Source organism: Lytechinus variegatus, chromosome 9 (assembly GCF_018143015.1).
Source record: "Lytechinus variegatus isolate NC3 chromosome 9, Lvar_3.0, whole genome shotgun sequence".
Lineage (NCBI taxonomy): Eukaryota > Metazoa > Echinodermata > Echinoidea > Temnopleuroida > Toxopneustidae > Lytechinus > Lytechinus variegatus.
This window is the reverse complement of record NC_054748.1, coordinates 14,726,355-14,749,100: the sequence shown is the minus strand read 5'-3', so window position 1 is coordinate 14,749,100 and position 22,746 is coordinate 14,726,355. Positions and strand designations below refer to the sequence as shown.

The 22,746-nt window shown below is 34.1% G+C and overlaps 1 protein-coding gene across 9 annotated transcripts in view; it reads right to left on the bottom strand.

The window, feature by feature from the left end:
* Window positions 1-2,456: 2,456 nt before the first annotated feature.
* LOC121421054 (troponin I-like) overlaps window positions 2,457-22,746 on the bottom strand; it is a 75,647-nt gene continuing 55,357 nt past the window's right edge. For 3 of the 9 annotated variants that reach the window (XM_041615663.1, XM_041615662.1, XM_041615656.1), the window contains 8 exons: window positions 17,807-17,875; window positions 14,359-14,403; window positions 13,016-13,141; window positions 11,631-11,852; window positions 11,240-11,283; window positions 10,374-10,428; window positions 8,557-8,651; window positions 2,457-4,637 (listed from right to left, as the gene is read on the bottom strand). In XM_041615663.1, the coding sequence (XP_041471597.1) occupies window positions 8,601-8,651; window positions 10,374-10,428; window positions 11,240-11,283; window positions 11,631-11,852; window positions 13,016-13,141; window positions 14,359-14,403; window positions 17,807-17,875 (612 nt within the window). In that variant the 3' untranslated portion in view covers window positions 2,457-4,637; window positions 8,557-8,600. Of the gene's footprint in view, window positions 4,638-8,556; window positions 8,652-10,373; window positions 10,429-11,239; window positions 11,284-11,630; window positions 11,853-13,015; window positions 13,142-14,358; window positions 14,404-17,806; window positions 17,876-22,651; window positions 22,718-22,746 lie in introns of all 9 variants that reach the window. The other 6 variants (XM_041615657.1, XM_041615658.1, XM_041615660.1 and 3 more) reach the window with 6 other exon arrangements.

Sequence of the window (22,746 nt, the reverse complement as noted above, 5' to 3'; positions counted from 1 at the left end):
CTAAATTGAGCTAAAATATCAAACTGAAAATATATGAAATGAAACACAATAGACAGGACATGTGGTACGCAATACCCATTACATACAAATATAACAAGACTAGTTCTACAACAAATATCATATTGCATTACGATGGAAAACACATTATCAACTTTCTCATTAATACACTTGGCATAATAAGTTGTTTATAACAAAACTCTACATGTACAATAAATACTGGATAGTTAAAAACAAGAAATTAATCAATAAATAGATTTCTACAATACAAAGCAACAAAATGTTTTTTCTTCTTCTAAAGTTAAGTCTTTTTTTCCCTTTTTCATTAATCTTCTATGCACACAAATGCTTCCACCTAGAGTTCACGAACTAAATGAAAAAGAAAATCTCCCTACGAAAGCCCGCTGTGCAAAGGACAAAAAAAAACAATAAGTTAAGATTTCTAAGAGTTGAAAAGACTGACTAAGTAAAGCACCATTCAAATATCTTAATCAGATTACATGTGAAATAAAATCTGGTTTCATCCTAAATTATAACAAATTTCATTAAGTGTATGAAACAAATTACCCTGGATATATTCCCCTTAAAACTTGAATAGACTATCCATGTTCATATACAACTGATTAATTTCTATATGTGTGCAAAGTATCTCCAGCAAAGGCTTATATTAAAGCTCTGAGCACTGTTTCACCTCACCATAAAATAGAAATCCTTCTTGATATTCCTCCCTTCCCTTTCTCATTCTATTTCTTCATACACTGTGCGATCAGGGCCCATAACACAAAAAATATATTTGGTTGCAAGTGTAAACAATCATTCACATCAGTGTATGATTGATCACTAGGGTTTGTGACACACGCCTAAGGAAAGTCACTGTGAAATCACACATACAGAGGATGTGATTGATTTTAACTTGCCCTGAACAATTCTTGTTCTACCCACTTTTGATACATGTAGTAAATTGTTCTTGGTAAGTCATTTGCATGTAATGGTCATGAGAAGATCAAGATTGATGAGTCAAAGGTCACCCAGCAATCATGTAGGGGGACATCTACATTAGCTGGTATACCCTAAAGACATCATAAAGCACTGAATGCTAGAACTAGCAAGGAGAATGTTTGTGCCCTCGCAAACAAATTCTTATTGTCTGATGACCAATATCAGGTGACTAATATCAGGGTTCTAATATCAGGTGACCAACATCAGGTGACCTATGTCAGGTGATCAACATCAGGTGACCTATGTCAGGTGACCAAAATCAGGTGACCGTATGCTACATAGCCTTCTATTGAGAAACTAGATAATGCATGCAATCTTCATTTGTTTCTTTTTCTTCTGGAGCTGGATATCTTTTTTTGTATATCTGCCTAATCTACCTATCTCTCAAGCATGTTGTGATCTTTCCTGTGCACAATCTATTGACCTTTGACCTATACGACTTGGTGTCAAGGTCAAGAAGATTGGGTTCTATCAGTGACATGACTAGGTGACTAAGGAGGGGGGGGGGGGTTGGATTGTTTGATCCACCAGAGTGCATGTTGTCAAAACCATCTATGGTCAATATGTGACATCATAAAAAAGGAACGTACAATACTGCTTCATTTCATATCACCACACATTCTATTATAGAATTATATACAACATATATAGACTGGTAACATGAACAGGATACGTTAAGGTCACTATCAACTAACTGATTTATGTAAAATACCGCATGAGAGTGATAGAGATTTCATTCTCAGTCCGAGATTGGTTTGGAGATATATCTTAAACTGGAAACCTGTTCCTTTGAAATAATATTACATACACATTTTAATAAGAAATACCAGTTTCAAGTTTGAAGGTAATCCTGTCTTACTGAAAGTTTATTGTAGGCAAATGCTTTTAAAATGAGTAGCATGGAGGTTGTTATAAGCTGATCACTAGCACATGGGATGTGACCATATCCCTGAATTTGCTCATCCATAATTAACGAGAGTCAATGAACTTAAAGGGGAAGTCCACCCTTAAGAAAACTTTGTCGTGAAATTAGCAGAAAAAATATTGGTGAAGGTTTGAGGAAAATCCGTTAAAGAGTAAGTTATTAGAGTTCAAAATTTTGGATTTGTGATGTCATAAACGAGCAGCTGCCCCATGTGTTATGTAATATAAAATGCATGAATTTCAAATTTTGTATGGTTCCTGATGCCTTAATTTTGTTTTCTTTTCATAATCTGGTATGAAATGATTTGTCTATAAATATACAAAAGTTAGAGTGAAAACCATTTTGAATTTTCTGAGAAAATGAAATTTCATTGATTTTTTACCATTCGCTATGTAGGAAAGCTGCTCACATATCATGTCACAAATCAAATTGAAATTCCAATCACCTTTTAATTATTGGATGAATTTTTCTCAAACCTTCGGCAATAGTTTTTATTATCTTTTCTGCTATTTTTACAATAAACTTTTTGTCAGGGTGAACTTCCCCTTTAATACCTTTTATGCAGATACCCTGATAATGATATATCAACAAGAAAATTTTCTCAGTCATCTTCAAGAGGATTTGTAAATGTTATGAATGTTCAAAGGCAGTAGTGACATTTCATACAGTACACTAATGATCACTTGTTCCTTCCAGTACTATTCTAGTACTGAACATTTATCCAAAGTTAGTACATGGGACTACAGTGAATAATATGGCTTAAAGTTTCTACAGAAGGCAGTAATAGGCAAAGTATTTATACTGAAGCCAATCAAAATTAAACAAATATATACAAGTACAAAGAGAGTCTCCAAAATTACATACAAGAGCTATTCATACATGTATGTAGGCCTGGCTTTGCAATAACACTGAGCTGCATTGTATGTGAGATATTGCTAATCTCAGGATTATTTTTCCCAGTCTGAATGAACCAGGGATACTCCTAGTCAAGGGAATGACAAAATTAAGGTGTGTTCAGACTAAGGGCCACAAAGAGCAAAGCCCTTTTCCCCTAAATACAAAGTCAATAATTTAACCAACAAACATAACAGACAGGATAAATTGTTTGGTTTGTAACTTTAAAATCTGTAGACCGATAGAACAAAATTTCAGAATACAAAAAAAAAAAGACCCAATTTTTTTGCAGTTTTTACGCCAGATTTTTTTTTGCTCATTTCAGACCTCACACTCAGCATAACCATTTACGAACCTATTGCCTACTGGTGCAGTGTAGTCCAAATATAAAGTATATAGAAATTACATGTTTCTGTGGCCAACACCCAATGATAAGTGGAGTCATTTGTTGTGCCATGTCTGACCAAGCGGGTACCATGAGAAAAAAAAACTCAAACCCGAAGCAACCCTAATTTTTTAGAATACAACTTCTGTACTGAATTACATCCATCTGGCTATGATTTTGGCACATACATATGATATTGTGCATACATTATGTTGCATCGATATCCTATTGTAATTTCCCTGGGCTCTGTAACACAAAGATTTGTTATCAATGCTAAATGACAGTGGCCAGTCACGATCATGGTTACATGAAGATTTTGTTCATACCACTGCCCAGGAGCCAATCAGAATCATTTTTAATAATTACAATTGATCACGAACCTTTGTGTTACATGGCCTAGTAACTTGGTTTGAAGTTTGGTAACAAAGACAATCTCATCACACATCAAAGTAGATTATAATACAAGCAGGAAATAGGTACATGGACTAGACCGTACAAACACTTTCAAAGAGCCCTTATTAACCAGACTATATGTCATTAAGAAATAAATACCTTGCATAGTTTAGGGTGTAGTGTTCTATATAAGGCACTTTGTAATATAACTATTAGAAAAATGCCAACATTGGAGGAATACTTGCAGTATTTGGAGGGATGAAATAGTGATGTTTGGATTGGAAAAACAGGATTTTCAACTGTTCTGTAATAGATACATGTATGTTGATAATGTGATTTTGGGAAAAATACATTTTTTCATAAAACATGCAATACCTTTCATTAACCCCCCCCCCATAAACGCAGCAATTAAAAATAGTTGGCATCTCTGGTAATTGCATACATATATATGTATGTAGCTATAAACAACTATCTACTATGAACTCTGAACCCACGAAAAAATGGATTTCTTCCCAAAGTTCATTTATGATTCCTGTAGAGCCGAGTTGAACAAAGCCAACGATGCTGCCCTATTAGTTATAAGTTATTAAACTACAATTTTCTGTAAAAGAGCAAGTAATTCTGTAATTTAAATAAATCCAAATGCCTTTTATTTTCGACAAAAGTTCACCCAGAAGAGGAAATCAATAATTAATCAAGATCTTTGCCAAATAAAAACTCAAGTTTTGTTAAAATGTCACCCGCTTCCTTTTGTCAAAGTACTGTGGAAATCACCATATTTATCTTCATCAGAGGGGAACATTCTAAGATGCCATATATCTTCACTGAATATGTAACCTTACGAGGAAACATAGGGAGTTGTTATAGTTGTCAATATCTTTTTATAAGACATGAAATGCAATTGGAAGAAGGAGGCCTCTACAAGATGAGATGGGCGATCCGATTGGTTGAACTGTATTGGTCTGGCAATCAAGTCTCGGAGACAATAGCACATGAATAAAGAAGATGACGATGCGAACGAGATGAATTAAAGAACCTAGTTTACTGTTAGGATTAAAAGGAAAGAAACAAATCAAAAGCAAAATTAGTCACAGGCGCATTCTGGGTAAATTTCAGCTCAAATGACGGTGCTTAAAAATCTGAAATGATAATATTTTGTAGTAACGTGGAGAAAATTGCATAAAATAATCAATCAACCTTTTGTACATTTGACCTCCAATTTTCTCAATTCTCACTTTTTCATGGATTGCTTTATCCAAGAAATTTGAGAGCATTACACCTTTTTCAAAATAATGATATTGATAGTCATAACAATTAGATAGATATAATCTATTTCGGGATGCACATGGTTAAGATCCACACCTATGATCTTCTGATCGAAAGATTATTACCAGAACCACTATACCATGAAGGCCCCACAAACTTAAGTACAAGCTTGCTATTTTCATAACGAGGATAATTTGTAAAATACACTTGGGGTATGATTGCATTCATCTCTGTACTCTACATTACTATTTAAAGTCATAAATAATGAAATAAAAATGAGAGAAAAATACATGATTAAACACTAAGTGAAAACAAACAAATCATACATACACAACACATGCACAACACGAGTGAGAAATTATGCAGAAAGAAATGGTTTATAAAAGAAGAGATTCTCGAAAGGCTACTGAACATGATACAAGCATTCAAACCATAAATCATTATAATACAGATTTTTAGTGTTTTTTCGTGTTCTGTTGATTCTTTTAAGCTCCATGCAGAAAACAAATTTTCCTCACAAATCAAGGTTAGCCACAATGAAAATAAATAACAGGGGATGAAATATATGAATATAAATAGAGACACACAAAACAATTCTACTAAAGCTTAGGGAGCATAACTGATTTTATTAACAAGTGGAATGCCTCTGGCCATCTCACCTGCACCACGCGGTTCAATATAGCAGCAGTGCTGACTTTGAATACTACTCTAACTCGCACAAGATGTTCAGTGATACATGGTTACTCTTATGTCCACTTTTTATGAACTAGACCAATAAACTGACAGAGATATGATGGTTATTCAACAAAAAACCCCAACATGGCCAAAGTTCATTGACCTTACATGACCTGTGACCTTGATCATGTGACCTGAAACTTGCACAGGATGTTCAGTGATACTTGATTACTCTTATGTACAAGTTTCATGAATCAGATCCATAAACTTTCAAAGTTATGATGGTAATTCAACAGATACACCCAGTTCGGCCAAAGTTCATTGACCTTTGACCTTGGTCATGTGACCTGAAATGCGCACAGGATGTTCAGAGATACTTGATTACTATAATATCCAAGTTTAATGAACTAGACCAATAATCTTTCAAAGTTATGATTGTAATTCAACAGATACCCCAATTCGGCCAAAGTTCATTGACCCTAAATGACCTTTGACCTTAATCATGAGACCTGAAACTTGCACAAAATGTTCAGTGATGCTTGATTACTATTATGTCCAAGTTTCATGAATCAGATCCATAAACTTTCAAAGTTATGATGGGAATTCAACAGATATCCACAATTCGGCCAAAGTTCATTGACCCTAAATGACCTTTGACCTTGGACATGTGACGTGAAACTCATGCAGGATGTTCAGCGATACTTGATTAACCTTATGTCCAAGTTTCATGAACTAGGTCCATATATTTGCTAAGTTATGATGACATTTCAAAAACTTAACCTCAGGTTAAGATTTCGATGTTGATCCCTCCAACATGGTCTAAGTTCATTGACCCTAAATGACCTTTGACCTTGGTCATGTGACATGAAACTCGAATAGGATGTTCAGTAATACTTGAATAACCTTATGGCCAAGTTTTATTAACTAGGTCCATATACTTTCTAAGTTATGACGTCATTTCAAAAACTTAACCTCAGGTTAAGATTTGATGTTGACGTCGCCGCCGCCGCCGCCGTCGGAAAAGCGGCGCCTATAGTCTCACTCTGCTTCGCAGGTGAGACAAAAACCAAAAATAAGACAGTAGTCAAAGTCACATATTTTGCTGGAATCCAACTCAGTGTTATTTCCACACAGAAAAATATAGAATGCAGCAATACAATGCAGAGACCCTGAAGACATTCCCTGCTTAAATATGTAACATAGACTTTTATCAAAGTACCCTATCAATGGAAAGCAATATTTTTTTTCATTAAATTAGCAATGCAATGGCATATTTCATACTGTCACATGATAGAATCGTGGACACAAAGCCATACCAAATATGTTGGGAACATTTGTCTGAAATTTCACTTTTGCATATTAAAGGTCGCCATCATTTGAAATACAACATTTTCTTTCATGTTTTAATTTTCAATAATATAAACTCAAGCAAATGTGGAATTGGTATTTGAATTTTACTAAAAGCAATACAGATAAATGAAGGTTCTATTATGAGCAAGATCTTTGCACACATGTCAGCATAAATAAATGACTTTGAATTCTCAACTTTTCATTTAACTTTTTATCACAGAAAACTAACATTAAAAATATACAACACAAAAGATTGACTTCCTTATGATAGCAAGGTGTAAAGTTGCCAGAGATAAAATATCTCTAAATCAATCGAATACCCCTTTCATAAACCCATCCTCCAATTATCTGCCTAAGAATAATGCGGCTAATTCAATAAAAATTGCATTCACAAACTCCGAAAATAATAATCTGCACTTGTTCTTACGAGCGCCCGACCTGAAAAAGGCGGATAATTGTCATGGCAACTGCACACACCCCCTTCCGATGGGGTTGCGCTGGAAAAGGGTGACCTTGTGACCGCACCATGGCAATTATCCGCATTACTTTGGAAATTCGTTCATAAAGTCAACATCCGGTCCCGATGCTGCTATTATGCGGATAATTGCAGCATCAAAATAATGCGGATAACTCTGGTCCTGCTCCGATTTTACGACCAAATGATGCGGATATTTAATTGGGTTAATGAAAGGGGTATTAGTTTGTGTGAACTGCCACAAGATGGCACATAATGAAAGTTAGTATAAACATGCAGTGAACAAAAAGAAGCAGAATTAAACAAACAAACAAAACAAGAAGCTATCAACTTGTTGAGCAGGTAGAATAGAGCTCTGTTCATAAAGGACAACTCACTAAGAAAGTATTGACTCTAAAATTGGCAATTTAACCTGTTTTGTCTATAAATATATTTGATTCATGCATTTCACCATAAACATTTGTGTACCATCATTTTTATTAGTTACTGGGACAGGCCACTAAGTTGTTCATTGTGATTGTCAAAAAATAAACCTTATGGCCCATACTTACGATTTTTGCTAATGATTCATCAAGTTTTCAAAGTGTCACAAATCTAACTCTTTTTGAGCAAACTACTAATCACCCGCCAGAAAAGAAAAAAAACAATGGCCATTCTTTTCTCTCCAAAGGTTAAAATATTAAGTGATCAGAGCTCTATTTTAACCTTTCATCATGAAAATTAATTTGTCAAAATAATGGTCTTATTTGCCAAATAACAATTAGTCATGCACATGCCGCATATGCAAAGAAAAAAAGCAAAACACACATTTGTGTTGCTCACTGAAGATTCCTTTAACATTCCCTTATAATTTTCATCATCACAAACTTTTTAATGAATCCTGAACTTTCACTCTTATAAACTGAACCACAAATTAATAAGAAATGTGTTGCTAATTTGACATTTTGACTCCAACTCAAATTACATGACAAATTATTTTGATATAATTTGTGGTTTAATTTGATGTTCAATGCGAAAAACTGAAAATACAGGAGCTGTGAATATTCCACAATGAATCAATGAATAATACAAATTCATGTTTCGCATATTTTGAATAATTAAAACATTAATTGATTTGTCAAATAACACCATTTCCTTGACAAATTCAGCTGACATGGCTCTGAGATGAACAAAAAGACCAAACAACTAGGAACTCACGTTGCCAATGTAATGCATGTCGTGCACTAAACACAATGCATAATTCAGACACTCTTTAGGGCTGTGATCAAGCTGCGAAAATCAAACTTAGCCTCCTGCCAAGGACAAAAAACAGTGTTCGTGTGTTTGTGTGAGTGTGTGGCAGAGCAGTCAGGAAGTGCATTGTGGGAAGGTAAAAAAATAAGCAGTGATTACAAATCAAGGTAAGAAATCGAAAACCGATCAAAGAAATACCGCACACGTCTGGGTTTAACCCTAGTATGTTTCTTATTTTTACAGTACTGAAAATATTTTATAAATGAAATAGATAATAAGAATCCCACTTGCTGTTTTTTTTGGACAACAAGATCTATATCAGCCACAAGTTGATCCAATAGGATTTACTAAATTAATCAATGAATAGGTAAGACTTGATTGGTGAAAACAAATATCATCGTGCCAGTGCAAGAACGCCCTTAACACCTCACTTTTGCGCAACGTATGCACTTAAAAATGCCCTTAGCAGCATGTGCAATTGCATTGTGTAAGGGTCATTCTTGCAATGACACAGCATCAAATATGTCTTCCAAATGTAGATTTATTTCCAGCTGAAATCTTCTGCTTGTATGAAACAAGGCAATGGGCTAAACATTACATTACTTTCTTTTCATCCTAATAATTTCAATTATAATATTCTATATTATAATATTCTGATGCATAGAGTCCTGTGGGTTTTTTTTTGTCCAAAAGTCCGAAAACCTAATGGTGGTAATTAGATTTTTTTATAATGATTATAATTAGACTTATATTGCGCCAAATCCACTCTGTAGAGTGCTCAAGGCGCTTTTTAGGCGCTTTTATAATCATAAAATGAAGATAAGGCACCTTGTCAAAAGTATACACCATGTCTTATATCAGGAATCTCATTAAAGTCAAAATGCCTCTTCTAACAGCACCCTCTCCAGTCTTTCTTCGACAAACTGTGAAGAATAAGAGGTGCTACATGTTTCCTGCATAAGCAGATGTGGCTCAGACTTTTGGTAAGGTGCCCTTAAATGAATCAACATCCAAAGCAATCTATGGCTCATAGCACCAAAATGCAAAATGTAATATAGTTCATGCATATGAGTATGAGTAAAGCTAACAAGAAAACTAGAATACGGTTGATCCCTATCAGAATATACGATTTTAATGAATATTACGTTTGTGAGCCAGGAAAACGACATACTTTAAAATGCAAGAAACTCAAATTTAGACATTACATTCAAAGGAAATAATCATCAAGGAATGATAGTTTCCTTGTTAGCTTTAAACATATGGTAAATCAATGAATAAATTACAACAATCAAGTTGAATAAATGGAGTAATCGCATTCCTATGAAACTCTAATATCTTTCAGAAATCTCTTTGCTATAATACAAAATAAATTAATATTTGTTTCCTCTCCTTTTCTATCAAACCAGAAGCCAAATCACAAATTCTATAACTAATCAATTTGAGATTGTAAAGCAGTAAAAATGGCTCTAATCTGCCAGTAATTTCTATGATTCATGCAAACAAATAATCTACATGATCATGCCTGAATAATGCAATACAACATTGATTATTTTTTGCAGTCATAATATCATACAAAAAAACTTGTTCAAAAATATATTACTCAACGATCCAAACTCAATGCTTAATTACTCATTGGTGCTTGTAATGCGAGTACTGTGATACTCGATTTCTAACATACTGATTTAACTTCATCAATTTAATAAGCTGGTGTAAGCCCTGATGATAATCACAGATTATAGCAGTCAATCTCTTAATTAATATCATCTTGATCCTAATCTTACCGTGTCAGACGGTTTGTCTGTATTCCTCTGTACTTTCTTGAGCTCTGGTCTTTCACTGTTAATCAAAGACAAATGATAATATTGATAGTGAAATAACATGACTATTACAAGAAAGAATAATAATAAATTACCACTGCTGCTGCTGCTACTACTAGTATTACTATTACTACTACTACTACTACTACTACTACTACTACTACTACTACTACTACTACTACTACTACTACTACTACTACTACTACTACTGCTACTGCTACTGCTACTACTACTGCTACTGCTACTACTACTACTGCTACTGCTACTACTACTACTACTACTACTACTACTACTACTACTTCTACTACTACTACTACTACTACTACTACTACTACTACTACTACTACTACTGCTACTATATTTGATGCTTCACCAGGGCCCTAGGAACAATTTTGGACTTGGGGTGCTGATGTAAATTCGACAACTCCCCCCCCAAAAAAATAAAGGTTTCACTGCAAGATGAAGGTTATTTTGGTCCCAAGAAGAAATTTTGACAAGCCCCCCCCCTCAAACTTTCATTATAAAATGAAGGTTAATTTGGTCCCCATAAATTTGACAAGCAAAAAAAAAATTTACTATAAAATGTAGGTCATTTTTGTTACATTTCTCCATTTTTTACCACCTACAAGAATTCTAAGGGGTGCTGCCTATGGAGAATAATACACGCAACACCCCCACTTTTCAGGGCCATGTACTTTACATGCACATATAGCGTTTGAAATCAACGGCTCTTTCACTTGCATATCAAGGAATGTTGTACTTGAAAGTCATCATATTCCTATCTAAAAAAAAAATATTTTAAGGTAGATTTTAAGACAATCAAAACTTACAATTTGCCCCTTGCTTCATTAGCTCGAACTTTCATGTCTTCAATCTGTGAGGGGAGAGGAAAAAATGGCATTGTTATAATAATAAGTACATTTATATTTGCTTATATGAATATATTGCTTGAATCTAACTTCATCAAAAGCAACTGTGCTTTACGATAGTTCAGATTCTTTCAAGCATGCAAGAAGATGAAACCAACAATACTAATTTATGTAATCTTTGGCTCATCCAGTCTTCCTCATTATCTACTCTAAAAACAAACATGATAAACACATAAACACAATTTCGTAATCATACAGTTTTATTCATAAAATGCACACCTTCAATCTACTGAAAAAGCATGATACAAACGAAAATCATCATCATTATTGAAATAAACATGACCCTACTGACCTCTAGATCTTGCTTGCGTATAATAACTTCCAGGTCAAATTTGTTACCCTCCGCATCCCTCAGCTGCTCGCTCAGCTCTTCACAGAGCTCACGGAGACGATCGCGTGACAGGGAATCGATGCTGAGTGGTTTGACGTTTTCTTCGACGTACTTATTCCTCATCTCGGCTTTCTGTTCCGCTTCAACCTTCAGGTCGGTTTGGGCTTTCTTCATCATCATTTGCTGTTGATGGTATCGTGTAAAAAAATATGGAAGCAAGTTTGGAATAATGTAATCTTTGCTGAAGATGATATCATTTTCAAATGATGAAATCAGGTTTGTTCAAAAGATGCAATCCAGTTTGAACAAGTTCAATGTAATCAAGATTTGAAATAAATTTGAAGATTTCCTAAAAAGTTGAAAATTTAATCATGAGAAAAAGAAATCAGGATTTTTTTCTTCATAACAGTGAAATCAAATTCAAATCAGTCCACTAAATTTCTCATCAACTCCTCCTAATTTATCGTCTCATGTTTAGTTTTATACCAAAGTCTTCAGGTTTAAACCGATGTAATAAGAGTAGACTGCATATTCCTCTTAATGACTGTAAAATTCAGGATTATATAAAAAATGGCAGATAATGTATCATAGAAGAGGGATAAGTAATGTTAAAATTGCCAAAATAATATTCCCCCATACCAAATAATTTTGTTTTGTTGTATACATATTTGTTTGTAAGAAAACCAGACTTTATAGCTCCACGTCCATTATATACATTCCTCGCACACATGAAGTCAGGATATTTGATAAGGATATATTTGTGTAAATATATCATTAGGATACAAGAAATTAGTTTATTCTCGTAGGGTCAATAACTACTAGTTTATTGACCCAAGGATATATTCATAATGTGCCCCATTACCTTTTCACATTGTGTGTTTTTTGTATTCATACAAATGTTGTTATTGTTAAGTGTAAAAAAGACTTCCCTATTAAATAGTATAGTTGGAACTTCTAACACCAGGGTATTGATATAGGGATGCCAGTTGGAATTGATCAGAGGGCCTGAAAATCACCTAGAATACAATATTTTGTACATAAAAATGATTAAACTATGGCCTGAAAATAAAATGCCAGAGCTTGAATTCAGGCTATTGCCTAATAACTAGCATCCCTGTTGATAACAAGATAAGAAAATTGGAGCAAAATTTAACCATAGGAGCAAGATTAAAATCAAATGGATAAAAAAAAAGAAATCATGAAAACAATTGTTGGCATTTGAAATTGACTATCATGTCATCAGATTGTATTTGCTTTGGTTGACTCGAAAATACAGATTTACAAGTATTTCCATGCATGAATATGCCGTGGTTTAAATCATGAGTAACCATGGCAACTATTCTTACCATAATATTCTTTTTTCTTCCGGCAGTGAGTTTACTACCAAGCTTGCCGCCAAGTTTGGGTTTAGGTTTGGCGGGAGCGGCGGCGGGAGCAGCGTCGGCTGCAGGAGCGGCATCTGTCTTTGCTTGCTAAGATAGGAGAAGCAAAGCGTTAATATGCAAAGAGAGCATGGTTAAAGGTCATCAGTTGGTATAGTGAGGTCATCAAGAGGATTAGTTTTATATTAGAATATCATTTCACATTAGCTTTAGAAAAGGAAATATAAACTATAGATTTTTAGGATTATACAGTAAGGGATGAATCAATGTCAGACCTTAAAATATAACTCTATAAAATATCAACCTTAATTCAATTTAGGTTGATTAAATGATTATACTTGTGAACATTTCTAATGTTTTTTGTCCATTTTATAATTATGTAGTGCCTTGAGTAATGATTCATTAGAAAGTGAGCATAAGAAATACTAATTATCATTATTATTACCATTGTTATTAAGTAAATGAAATCTTTGATTCATCCCAAAGTATAATCCTTTTGTATTGTTGACATATCCAAGAAATTTTAGGGTGTATGCAGTATCATAAGAAATTTGTTATTTTTCAAATGTTATGCATGGCAATCAAGTCAGGTGCATTTTTTTTTCATTAAATTTGCGAAATGATTGCTAAATAGATATTTTACAATTACACAGCACTTTTTTTTTTTTGGGGGGGGGTAAAGTCATGTAGCATTGCATAGAATTTTCTTATAAAAGAGAGTTAAATAGGATAAAATATGTCGGGACATATTGTTAATCACACATTATCCAGACTTAATCAGTCTTTATTACTATATTACAATAGATTTTCCTTCCTTGCCCAAGTTTGCACAATAAAGAGTTTGAACAGTATCATGATATTAAAAAGCCCATTACATCTAATAAATTGGGCATTATGTTTATATTCTATGTCTAAATTAGTTTACAACAAAATATACCATAATTTAATCAATACAGTAATTAGGAAAAGATTCTGATTTTGAATGCCATATATTATTAGGTCCATAAGTTCAAATACTCATTAGATGTTAGTATTTAGTATTGCAATGATCTCGCTGTAGATATGTTAGGTATAAAGTTGAAATAAATTGATTTTACTACTAGTCTATGAATACTAGCAATAGAGTGATATAATACAAATAACTTTGAATGCCAATTACTCCTAAATAGAGTTTTTTTTTCAATTTAACTCTAGAAAAGTGGCATGGCCAGTTGAAAAAAAACCCCAAAAGAATGATTTGGTGATTAACAAAATGAAAGAATGTTTAAGAGGAAAGGCATTGCAGAGAAGGTGTGAGGAATAGGTACCTCGGCTGGTTTCGCCTTCTCGGCTTCTTCTTTTTTCCGACGTTCCTAAAACAAAACGTTAGTAAACACAGGTTAGACGATTAAACAATGAAAACAATGGATTCATTATGGGAAAGAAGATTTATTGGAGAAAGGAATCTTGGGATATATTATTTCCTTTTGATGAATTTCAGGTTATATTGGAAATATCATTCATTATAACAGATTTAATATTGATCTTCACAGAAAAAAAATAACAAGGTCGTCGCCAAATATAACACTTACATTAGAGATCTGTAACTGAATGTGGAGATTCACAATATATGATGACAATCAATGACCATTACTATCAAACCTATATTTCATATAACTCGCTTGAAAAAGAAATATAACCCACAAAAATTAACATACTTATAAACATAAAAAATTTTGCCAGGTCCAAATAGAAAATGATATGAACATACAGTAACACAAAATGAATATCAACATAAACAATTATTCATCAAGTGCATACATTCAAAGAGTGTACTAAACATGGAAACTAAAGTATGGAATGCAAAGAAATTTAAATGAAAATGCAACAATAAATAAGGTGCAAGAAAAGTGCTTTGCAACTATAAACAGGATGCTGAAACGAATAAACAGAAAATAATGTTCTTGAAATTTTCATAAAATCTCTGAAATTGAATATTTCCAGCTAGAAGCAAACAAGAATAATTACAAATGAGAACATTTACCTACAACAGCATATATTCCAATTTGCAAGTTCAGGGTTTTAATCTGTAACTACCTGGTATTTAATAGTTGACCCTCTATGAGCACAATGATATCCCTGCAGTGACATTGTATGAACTATTCTTATTCTCAAAGCTTAAATACAGTGCGTCCCAGAAAAAACGAAACCGAGATTTAGCGATGATTTATCATAACTTAATCATAAATAAAATAGACAAGTGACCTATCAATTTAAAGCTTAGAGTCTCCTCTTTCATCTGGTATTACTTAGATTATTCCTCATTCACGCATGAGTGAGTAAAGACAATTCGAAGAGAGGATGCCAAAAACTCACTTGGCGGGGGGTATCTGAATTTCAAAAAGAAAATCACATGACTAAAAAGTTCAATATCTGCTCTTTTCTTTGATACCTCAATCACAGAAAATGGACAAGAATTAAAAAAGTTATGATCCCTCGAAATAATGGTTGTATTTCCCTAATTTCATTAAATAAACTTGTTTTCACCGGTTTCCCACAGAAGCTATCGCACGGTAACAAAAGACTTCATGCATGGCTGATCGTCAACAAAACGGAGTGTCGAGTTAGTTTGAACGCTAGCCTGTAAAACCTCTTAATTTTCTGAAATTATTGAAATTCAAGCCTTATTTCAAATAACCAGAACTTTGTCATTTCTTGACCATTTTCTGTAATTGAGGTATCAAATTAAAGAGCAGATATTGAACTTTTTCAAAATGAGATTTTCTTTTTAAAACACAGATACGGCCCGCCAAGTGACTTTTTGGTACCCCCTTTTCAAATTGTTTTTGCTCACTCATGCGTGAATGAGAAATAATTTAAGTAATACCAGATGAAAGAGGAGATTCTAAGCTTTACATTGATAGGTCATTTGTCTATTTTATTCATGATTTAGTCATGATAAATCATCGCTAAATCTCGGTTTCGTTTTTTCTGGGACGCACTGTATACCGCAATAAATATAGCAGCGAAGCGATGACATCAGTTGCCATGGTATCATGGCGACCTTGCTCTAAACAAATGAATCCGCCAAATGAAAGCGTGTGTTTCTCATAAGAGAAAATGGCTGCTATTGGAATTTGATCGCTTACAACCTATTTTTCAGAAGAGCCAAAGTCATTTGCAAATACAGAGATGATCGTCAGCTGCGACTCTGTTTAGAACCAGCCCGCCATGACACCAACTGACGTTACATTGCGGTACTCTATACCACGCCCATGTCTCTGAAGCATGCAGGGAGGCATTTTATCAAAATCTGTTGACTGACAAGTAGTCAGATCCCACAACTTTCCTTGGTTTTGATTGGCTAGAATCACAGGGAGGAGTCTGACTGTTACTATGGTAACATTTAAATATTGACAACTCATTAGTGCTAACAAGTTTCATAAACAGTGCGCGGTATATCGTGGCAGCTATCCATTTCTAAAAATATGATCAGAATGCGGAAACTTGTCAGAAAAATAGACCACACTAAAAGGTAAAAGCCCAACAAATATGGTTTCAACTTTTTGAAGTACCTTTAATAGCATAGGTTTATGCGAAACGAGCATCCCTTTATTGATTTACTAAATGTATATTGTTTAATGAATAAAGGTATACTAAGAATCAATGCCTTTAGACTTACAGGATCATACAAATCTACTCTCAAAATGCTCGGGAGCTCATCTGGGGAGAGTTACATCAAAATTCTCACCACTTTCCTTGATTTTGATTGGCTGAGAACATAGTTACTATGGTAACTGTCAGAAAAAATGGGATTTGTCCGATACAACGTCGGACAAATCCTTTCATGAAAAGCTCACCTGGTCCCCAGTCACACTCTACTCAGCGTGAGATGATTTCACTCCTTTTAGAGTAAGTTTTGCATCTTTTGAGAGTAATCTTAAACACTTTTTGGAGTGAAAATGTCTAAAACATGCACAATTCACACCAGAAAGAACTATAATCCACTCTGTAAGGATGAACAGTTCACTCCCAAGGGAGATGTGCAAGGTGTGTGATTGGAGACCAGATAAGCTCTTTTGCAGTTACTGGATATTTTAATCTAGAAGCCAGTGATACTACAAAAAAAAATGCAAATGCAAGTTAAAGCTTGTATCAAAGTGCACAATAGCAACAAACACAACAGATAAAACACAATTATTTTATTGGAGAACATCTGTACCGGCCGCAAGGAAACATTATAAGCGCCAGCAGAGGCACTGTAACAACAAGCGATGTCACAATGTGTTCTTTACATCTTGGCTGAACGCTTGGCATCATAATCTGAAAGATGTGTCTGACCTACTGTCAGTGCTCTGTTAGCGCTAACAATGTTTCGGCGTTGATGGTTACTGATCAATCATGTATTCACCATGAATGCAATGGCTGAAATTGTGCTTTGATTTGAACTTCGATGGACCTGGATGGTCCTTACATCTACCTAATTGCTTTTGATTCTTAAAAAAGTTGTTAAAGGTGCAAAAAATATCCAAAGAGAATGAAATAATTAGTGTCCAAGACTATGTGCGGTACTACATGCTACCTGGTATGAACGGTCAATGCTAACGTATGAACACCATGCACCTGTAATATAAGCAAAAATTTAAGAAAATCATAAAAATGAGTCTGGATGCAATTCTATCGAAAATACGGTGAAATAAAACAAATGATGCAGGCTGTAATGAGGCTAATGTTATGCAGCATGATGCAATGCGAACTATAGAGGGCGTGGTTTACCTCCTCGGCTGCTTTTCTTTTCTTCTCCTCTTCCTTCTTCTTCGCTTCTTCTTCTTTCCTCTTTCGTTCCTATCAAGAGGGTGGAAAGTCAAAGGTTAGGTATAATGATATCCCATCTCTCATGATGATTATACCAGTATTGTTCGAAGATAAAAAAAGTTTTAATACACAATATGAGAAAATGGAATTCATTTTCTATATAAACATATCACATGATATTGCTTTGCAATGTATAAATTGGTTTGTAGTTCCACCTAAAATCATACAAAATTTCAGAAAATTAATGATATAGACAAAATATAGGCATATAACTATAATTCAATTATACTTGTACCATAATTACATGTGATTTCACTCACCTTAAATAATAAGAACAGTAATTATATATTATTCATTTCTGAAAGATATTAAGGGTAGCTAATATCAGGAAAAGTGGTGGTCTTCAAACCTGACTGACAACTAAAATAATTCAAACTCATCAGAATCACAAAACGTAATACATTAAATTGGATGGAAAGAAAATAATAACAAATATGAAAACCTAATAGAATATATATATTTGACTCTGGAATCTCATTTTTTTTTACATCATTGTGGAAATGATAGAAAAAGCAATTATAATCAAATTGTAGTAAAATGCTCAATCAAACTAAAATACAAAATATTTTAACGGTATACCATTGTAATGAATCAGCACTCTCAATCTACGCTATCAAACAAGAAACTGATGACCATATTTGTACAATAGGCTCAACTAGTATGATAACAGATGGACAAAACCACACACTATGAATGGAGAAGGGATCAGGTCTTTGATAAACAAACTAATTTACAAACTATCCTTTACACAAACAGGGGAAACAGTATGAATAGGATGTGGTGTGATACTATTAGAGAGGTATGATGTGATTAATGACCCAGGCTTGCAGTCAGGGGGTTGACTCAGGATTTACCAAACAGAGGGTTGGGATGCTGGAATGGGGGTGGTCCACTAACAAAAAGGGAAAGACATTGACAAGCCCCCCCCCACTAAAAAATAAACAATAACAAATGAATAAACAAATAAATAAAAGGTTGTCACTTCTACCTGGGATCATTTTCCAATATTTTAGAATAGAAAAAGAATTCTCAAAAAGGGGGCACAAGCCCCTTCCCCTCATTGCAGTTAGGATCGGTTTGTTGACAGCAGGACAACAAAATCACTCTTTTTTGCAAGATGTAACAATTATCATCATTATAAAAACATGGCATGAAAATTATCCCTTAAATCACAACATGACAATAGAATTCAAATTTAGTGAAGGATTTTTAGTTTGTTTTAATTTCTTCCATCCTTATTTCTCCTTTTCTAAAAGACAAAATGGAATAGACAGTAATTCCAATGTTTGGAAGATGTTTATGAATTAATTTATAGTCATGTGCATTTTTTTAATGTCAACAGACATAAAAAATCATAAATTTCTGTTAGTCTACTTGAGAAGTAGGTTTTTTTATACAAAGAATGTTGGTGAAGGAATTCAATAACATAGAGAAGGTTCTAAAATATTAGGGTGAGACACATTCTTTAAGAAACTGGGTCAATGTGTAATAATATCATAAGAATTCCAAAAATAATTTACTCTTGATGCATCTTGTGGAATGTGCTTTGTTTTAAACTAAACTAAGCTTTTCCAGGCTCAATAATTCAAACATTTTGAACTTTCTTCTATAATGGCGATATAACACCGATTCAGACATTTCATAAATTAGAATTAATTGCCACAAGTCTAGTTTTGAAGCAGAGCAATTTTTTTTAAGACAATGAGTGCAGGTGAGAAAGGAATTTAAAAATCAGAGTGGGTTTCACTTATTAAGTGAGTGGGTAGACACATACTTTTGGAAACTGGGCCAATTTATGATTCCAGATAGTATGAAATATGAGTTCCCTACATTTGGACATAACCCAAAATAATTAATCTGGCACATATTGAGGAATGTGCTTTGCTTAAAGACAACAGATTTCTCAAAGCTTGCGCGTTTTAATATTTGTAAATTTTTACCTGCTCAGCTTTTTTCTTTTCAGCCTCGGCTTTCTTACTGCGTTCCTAGTATAAGGGATGTATTAGTAAGATGAGAAACAAAGGGTTAAGATGAATGAATGGGAAAATGAACAAACGGATGAATGAGTGAGTGAACAAACGCATGAGAACAATGAATGAAAGAATGTTTGAAGGAATAGATTAACGAATGAGAGGCAGAATGTGCAACTAAATGAATGAATGAATAGCTAAAACACATGAGGACAAATGATCTAATCTAATGAATTCATGGATGATTGAAAGAATGAGGGAAATGCAAATCGGTAAATAGGGATTACATGCAAACCACAGTCCACAAATATTTAATGAGACACAAACTTAGTAACCTTCCTTTATTGTTGCAAATTAATTTTAAATTAACTATTTGGTTGAAGTAATACTAATTAAGAACTAATTAATATCACCCATAAAAGCAAAGGTATAATGAGAAGGGAAAGTGACATCCTATCCCCTATCATTTTTTTGCAACGTCTCTCTCCCCTCAAAAAAGGATAAAATGAAGAAATCAAATAAAATCAATGAATAAGAAAAAAGGAGAACATAAAAAGGAAAGAAAGCCAAAATAAAGAGGACAATTCAATTTAAAAACCACAGCTTTTGGGCAATCTCCTTGCCCATTCCCCTTTTCAGAACTAAACAAAACTTTTAATTACTATTTCAATAAGGAGTCCTAATCTAAGATGTAATCATTACTAGCTGGTTATCAGTAGTCCTTGAGACATGATTGCCCCCCCTGATTCTTATGCAGTGCAGGGTTATCCAAATGAAAAAAAGTGAAATCTAACCAAATTATCTATTAGGGACTGAGTAAACCTCATGCCTTATACCTCTTCAGCCTTTTTCTTTTCCTCCGCGGCTTTTCTTTCGGCTTCAGCCTTTTTGCGATTCTCCTAGCAACGACAATGACATGAAAAATGACAGGGAAAGGAAGGTGAAATACTATATTTTCACAAAACTATAGGAACCAAGAAGAGAACAATGGTTAGATATATATAATATTGGGCTCACAATGACACATTACATGGTAATGACAAGTACTTATATATGAATCTAATGTACATGGATAATAAATATGCTGATGAAAAAAACCCACAATGAATCAGATTCATGAACATTTAATACATAAATGAAAAATGATAAACACAGATACAATTGTTTGATGATCTCCACTACAATGGCTTGTTCATGAACAAATCAGTACATTTTCTGAAAACATATAGGAATTGCCTCAATAGTCTTAATCATACTAACAAAATTCATTTGACATACAAAAGAAATGTGTTTTCCAATCTGTTCTTCCCCACAAGAGACACAGAATTCCTGTCCAGTACAGAAACGGATTTTCAGTGATAAAACCTCCCTGGGAACACATTTCATGAAACAAATAGTCCAGTGATTTTCAGTTGACTATTGTTAAAAAATATCAAAATCCTTGCATCTGATTGGCTCAGAGCGAATTGTAGTGAGTGAAAATGACCGACTATTTATTCCATGAAAAGCTCCCTAGACCTCTTGCAGTGCATATCTTTGGCAAAGAGAGAATAGACTAAGGCCGTGTTTATGCTTCCACTTTTCAGGCCAGAATCAGCGTTTCCAAACGTGATTAGTCCAAAACATGGTTGCGTCCATGCTTACTTTCATTTAAACGCTGTTTCAAAACGCCGATTGTAAACTCCCAAAAAGGTGCGTTTGTAAACGTCATTTGACCAGAATCAGGCTTTCTGGGAAAGTATAAACAGAACCATGATCGTAAAGATCGGCGAGATGAAAATCCGCGGGCAAATACAGTCATATTGCTCGGAATAAAAAACTTTCGAAAAGAGGCGTTCCCAATTTGACCTCGCTTTACGATGCGAAGCCAGCTCATGATTTGCTCTGAAAAGTTAAGCATAAACAGCACTCCCAGAACCACGTTTACGATCGGCGTTTTGAATCGACGTTCATGAAATCGCTGATTCTGTCCTCGCAATGGAAGCATAAACACACCCTAAAAGATGGTTCACTTGTACAACTGGACAGCAATGATGACTTGTTAGGAAACTGGAAATTATCTAAGAAACCAAACGAAAGTTAAAAACTAAGATGGAGGGTGAATTATACTATGCTACTTTGTAGTGGGGTAATAAAGAGAGAGGGAGAAACGTTGATCTATGGGGTCAAATTTGGAACTCTGAGATCAATAAAGTAATGCATAACATTCTTTTTTTTTAACATATCTCTTTCCTGATCAAAGATATACCGGAGTACTGGGAGTTTGGGCCCAAAAATACAATTCAGGTTCCTTAAGCCTAAATTTGTCGAACATGCAAAGATAAAATATCACAAATCTGTGATATTTAATATATGGTTTCCAGCAAATTTTAGTGCTAATATTCAAAAGAAATAGTTAATACAGGACATAAATTCCAGAATGAGATATAGTTCTAAATCATTTGAAAAATGAATAAAAAAGGTGACTGGTCAATAAACAAAGCCTATCTGGATTTATTACTCAAATCCTTGGATTAAAGTTTATTTTCTGACATGGTGCCTCAAATCTATGAGAACATGGTAATTGATAGAGAAAAGGAATTTCTGTATGGATGTCATAAGTAAAAAAGAACAGGAATTTTCATTGAAAATGTCCCGAGCACTGAAGTTTATCCTTAATAGAGTGACATGTAAAAGGGACCATAACATTCCAAGACAAGGAGAACAACGATGATGATGAGATGAAAGAGGACTGATGATGAATGAGATGGATGCACTGTTGCCATGGTAACATTACCTCCTCTTCTCTCTCTTCTTCTTGTCTCCGTCTCTCGTCCTCCTCTTCCTGCTGTCTCTGGCGTTCCTGTCGAAATTCAAAGGATCAGGTCATGT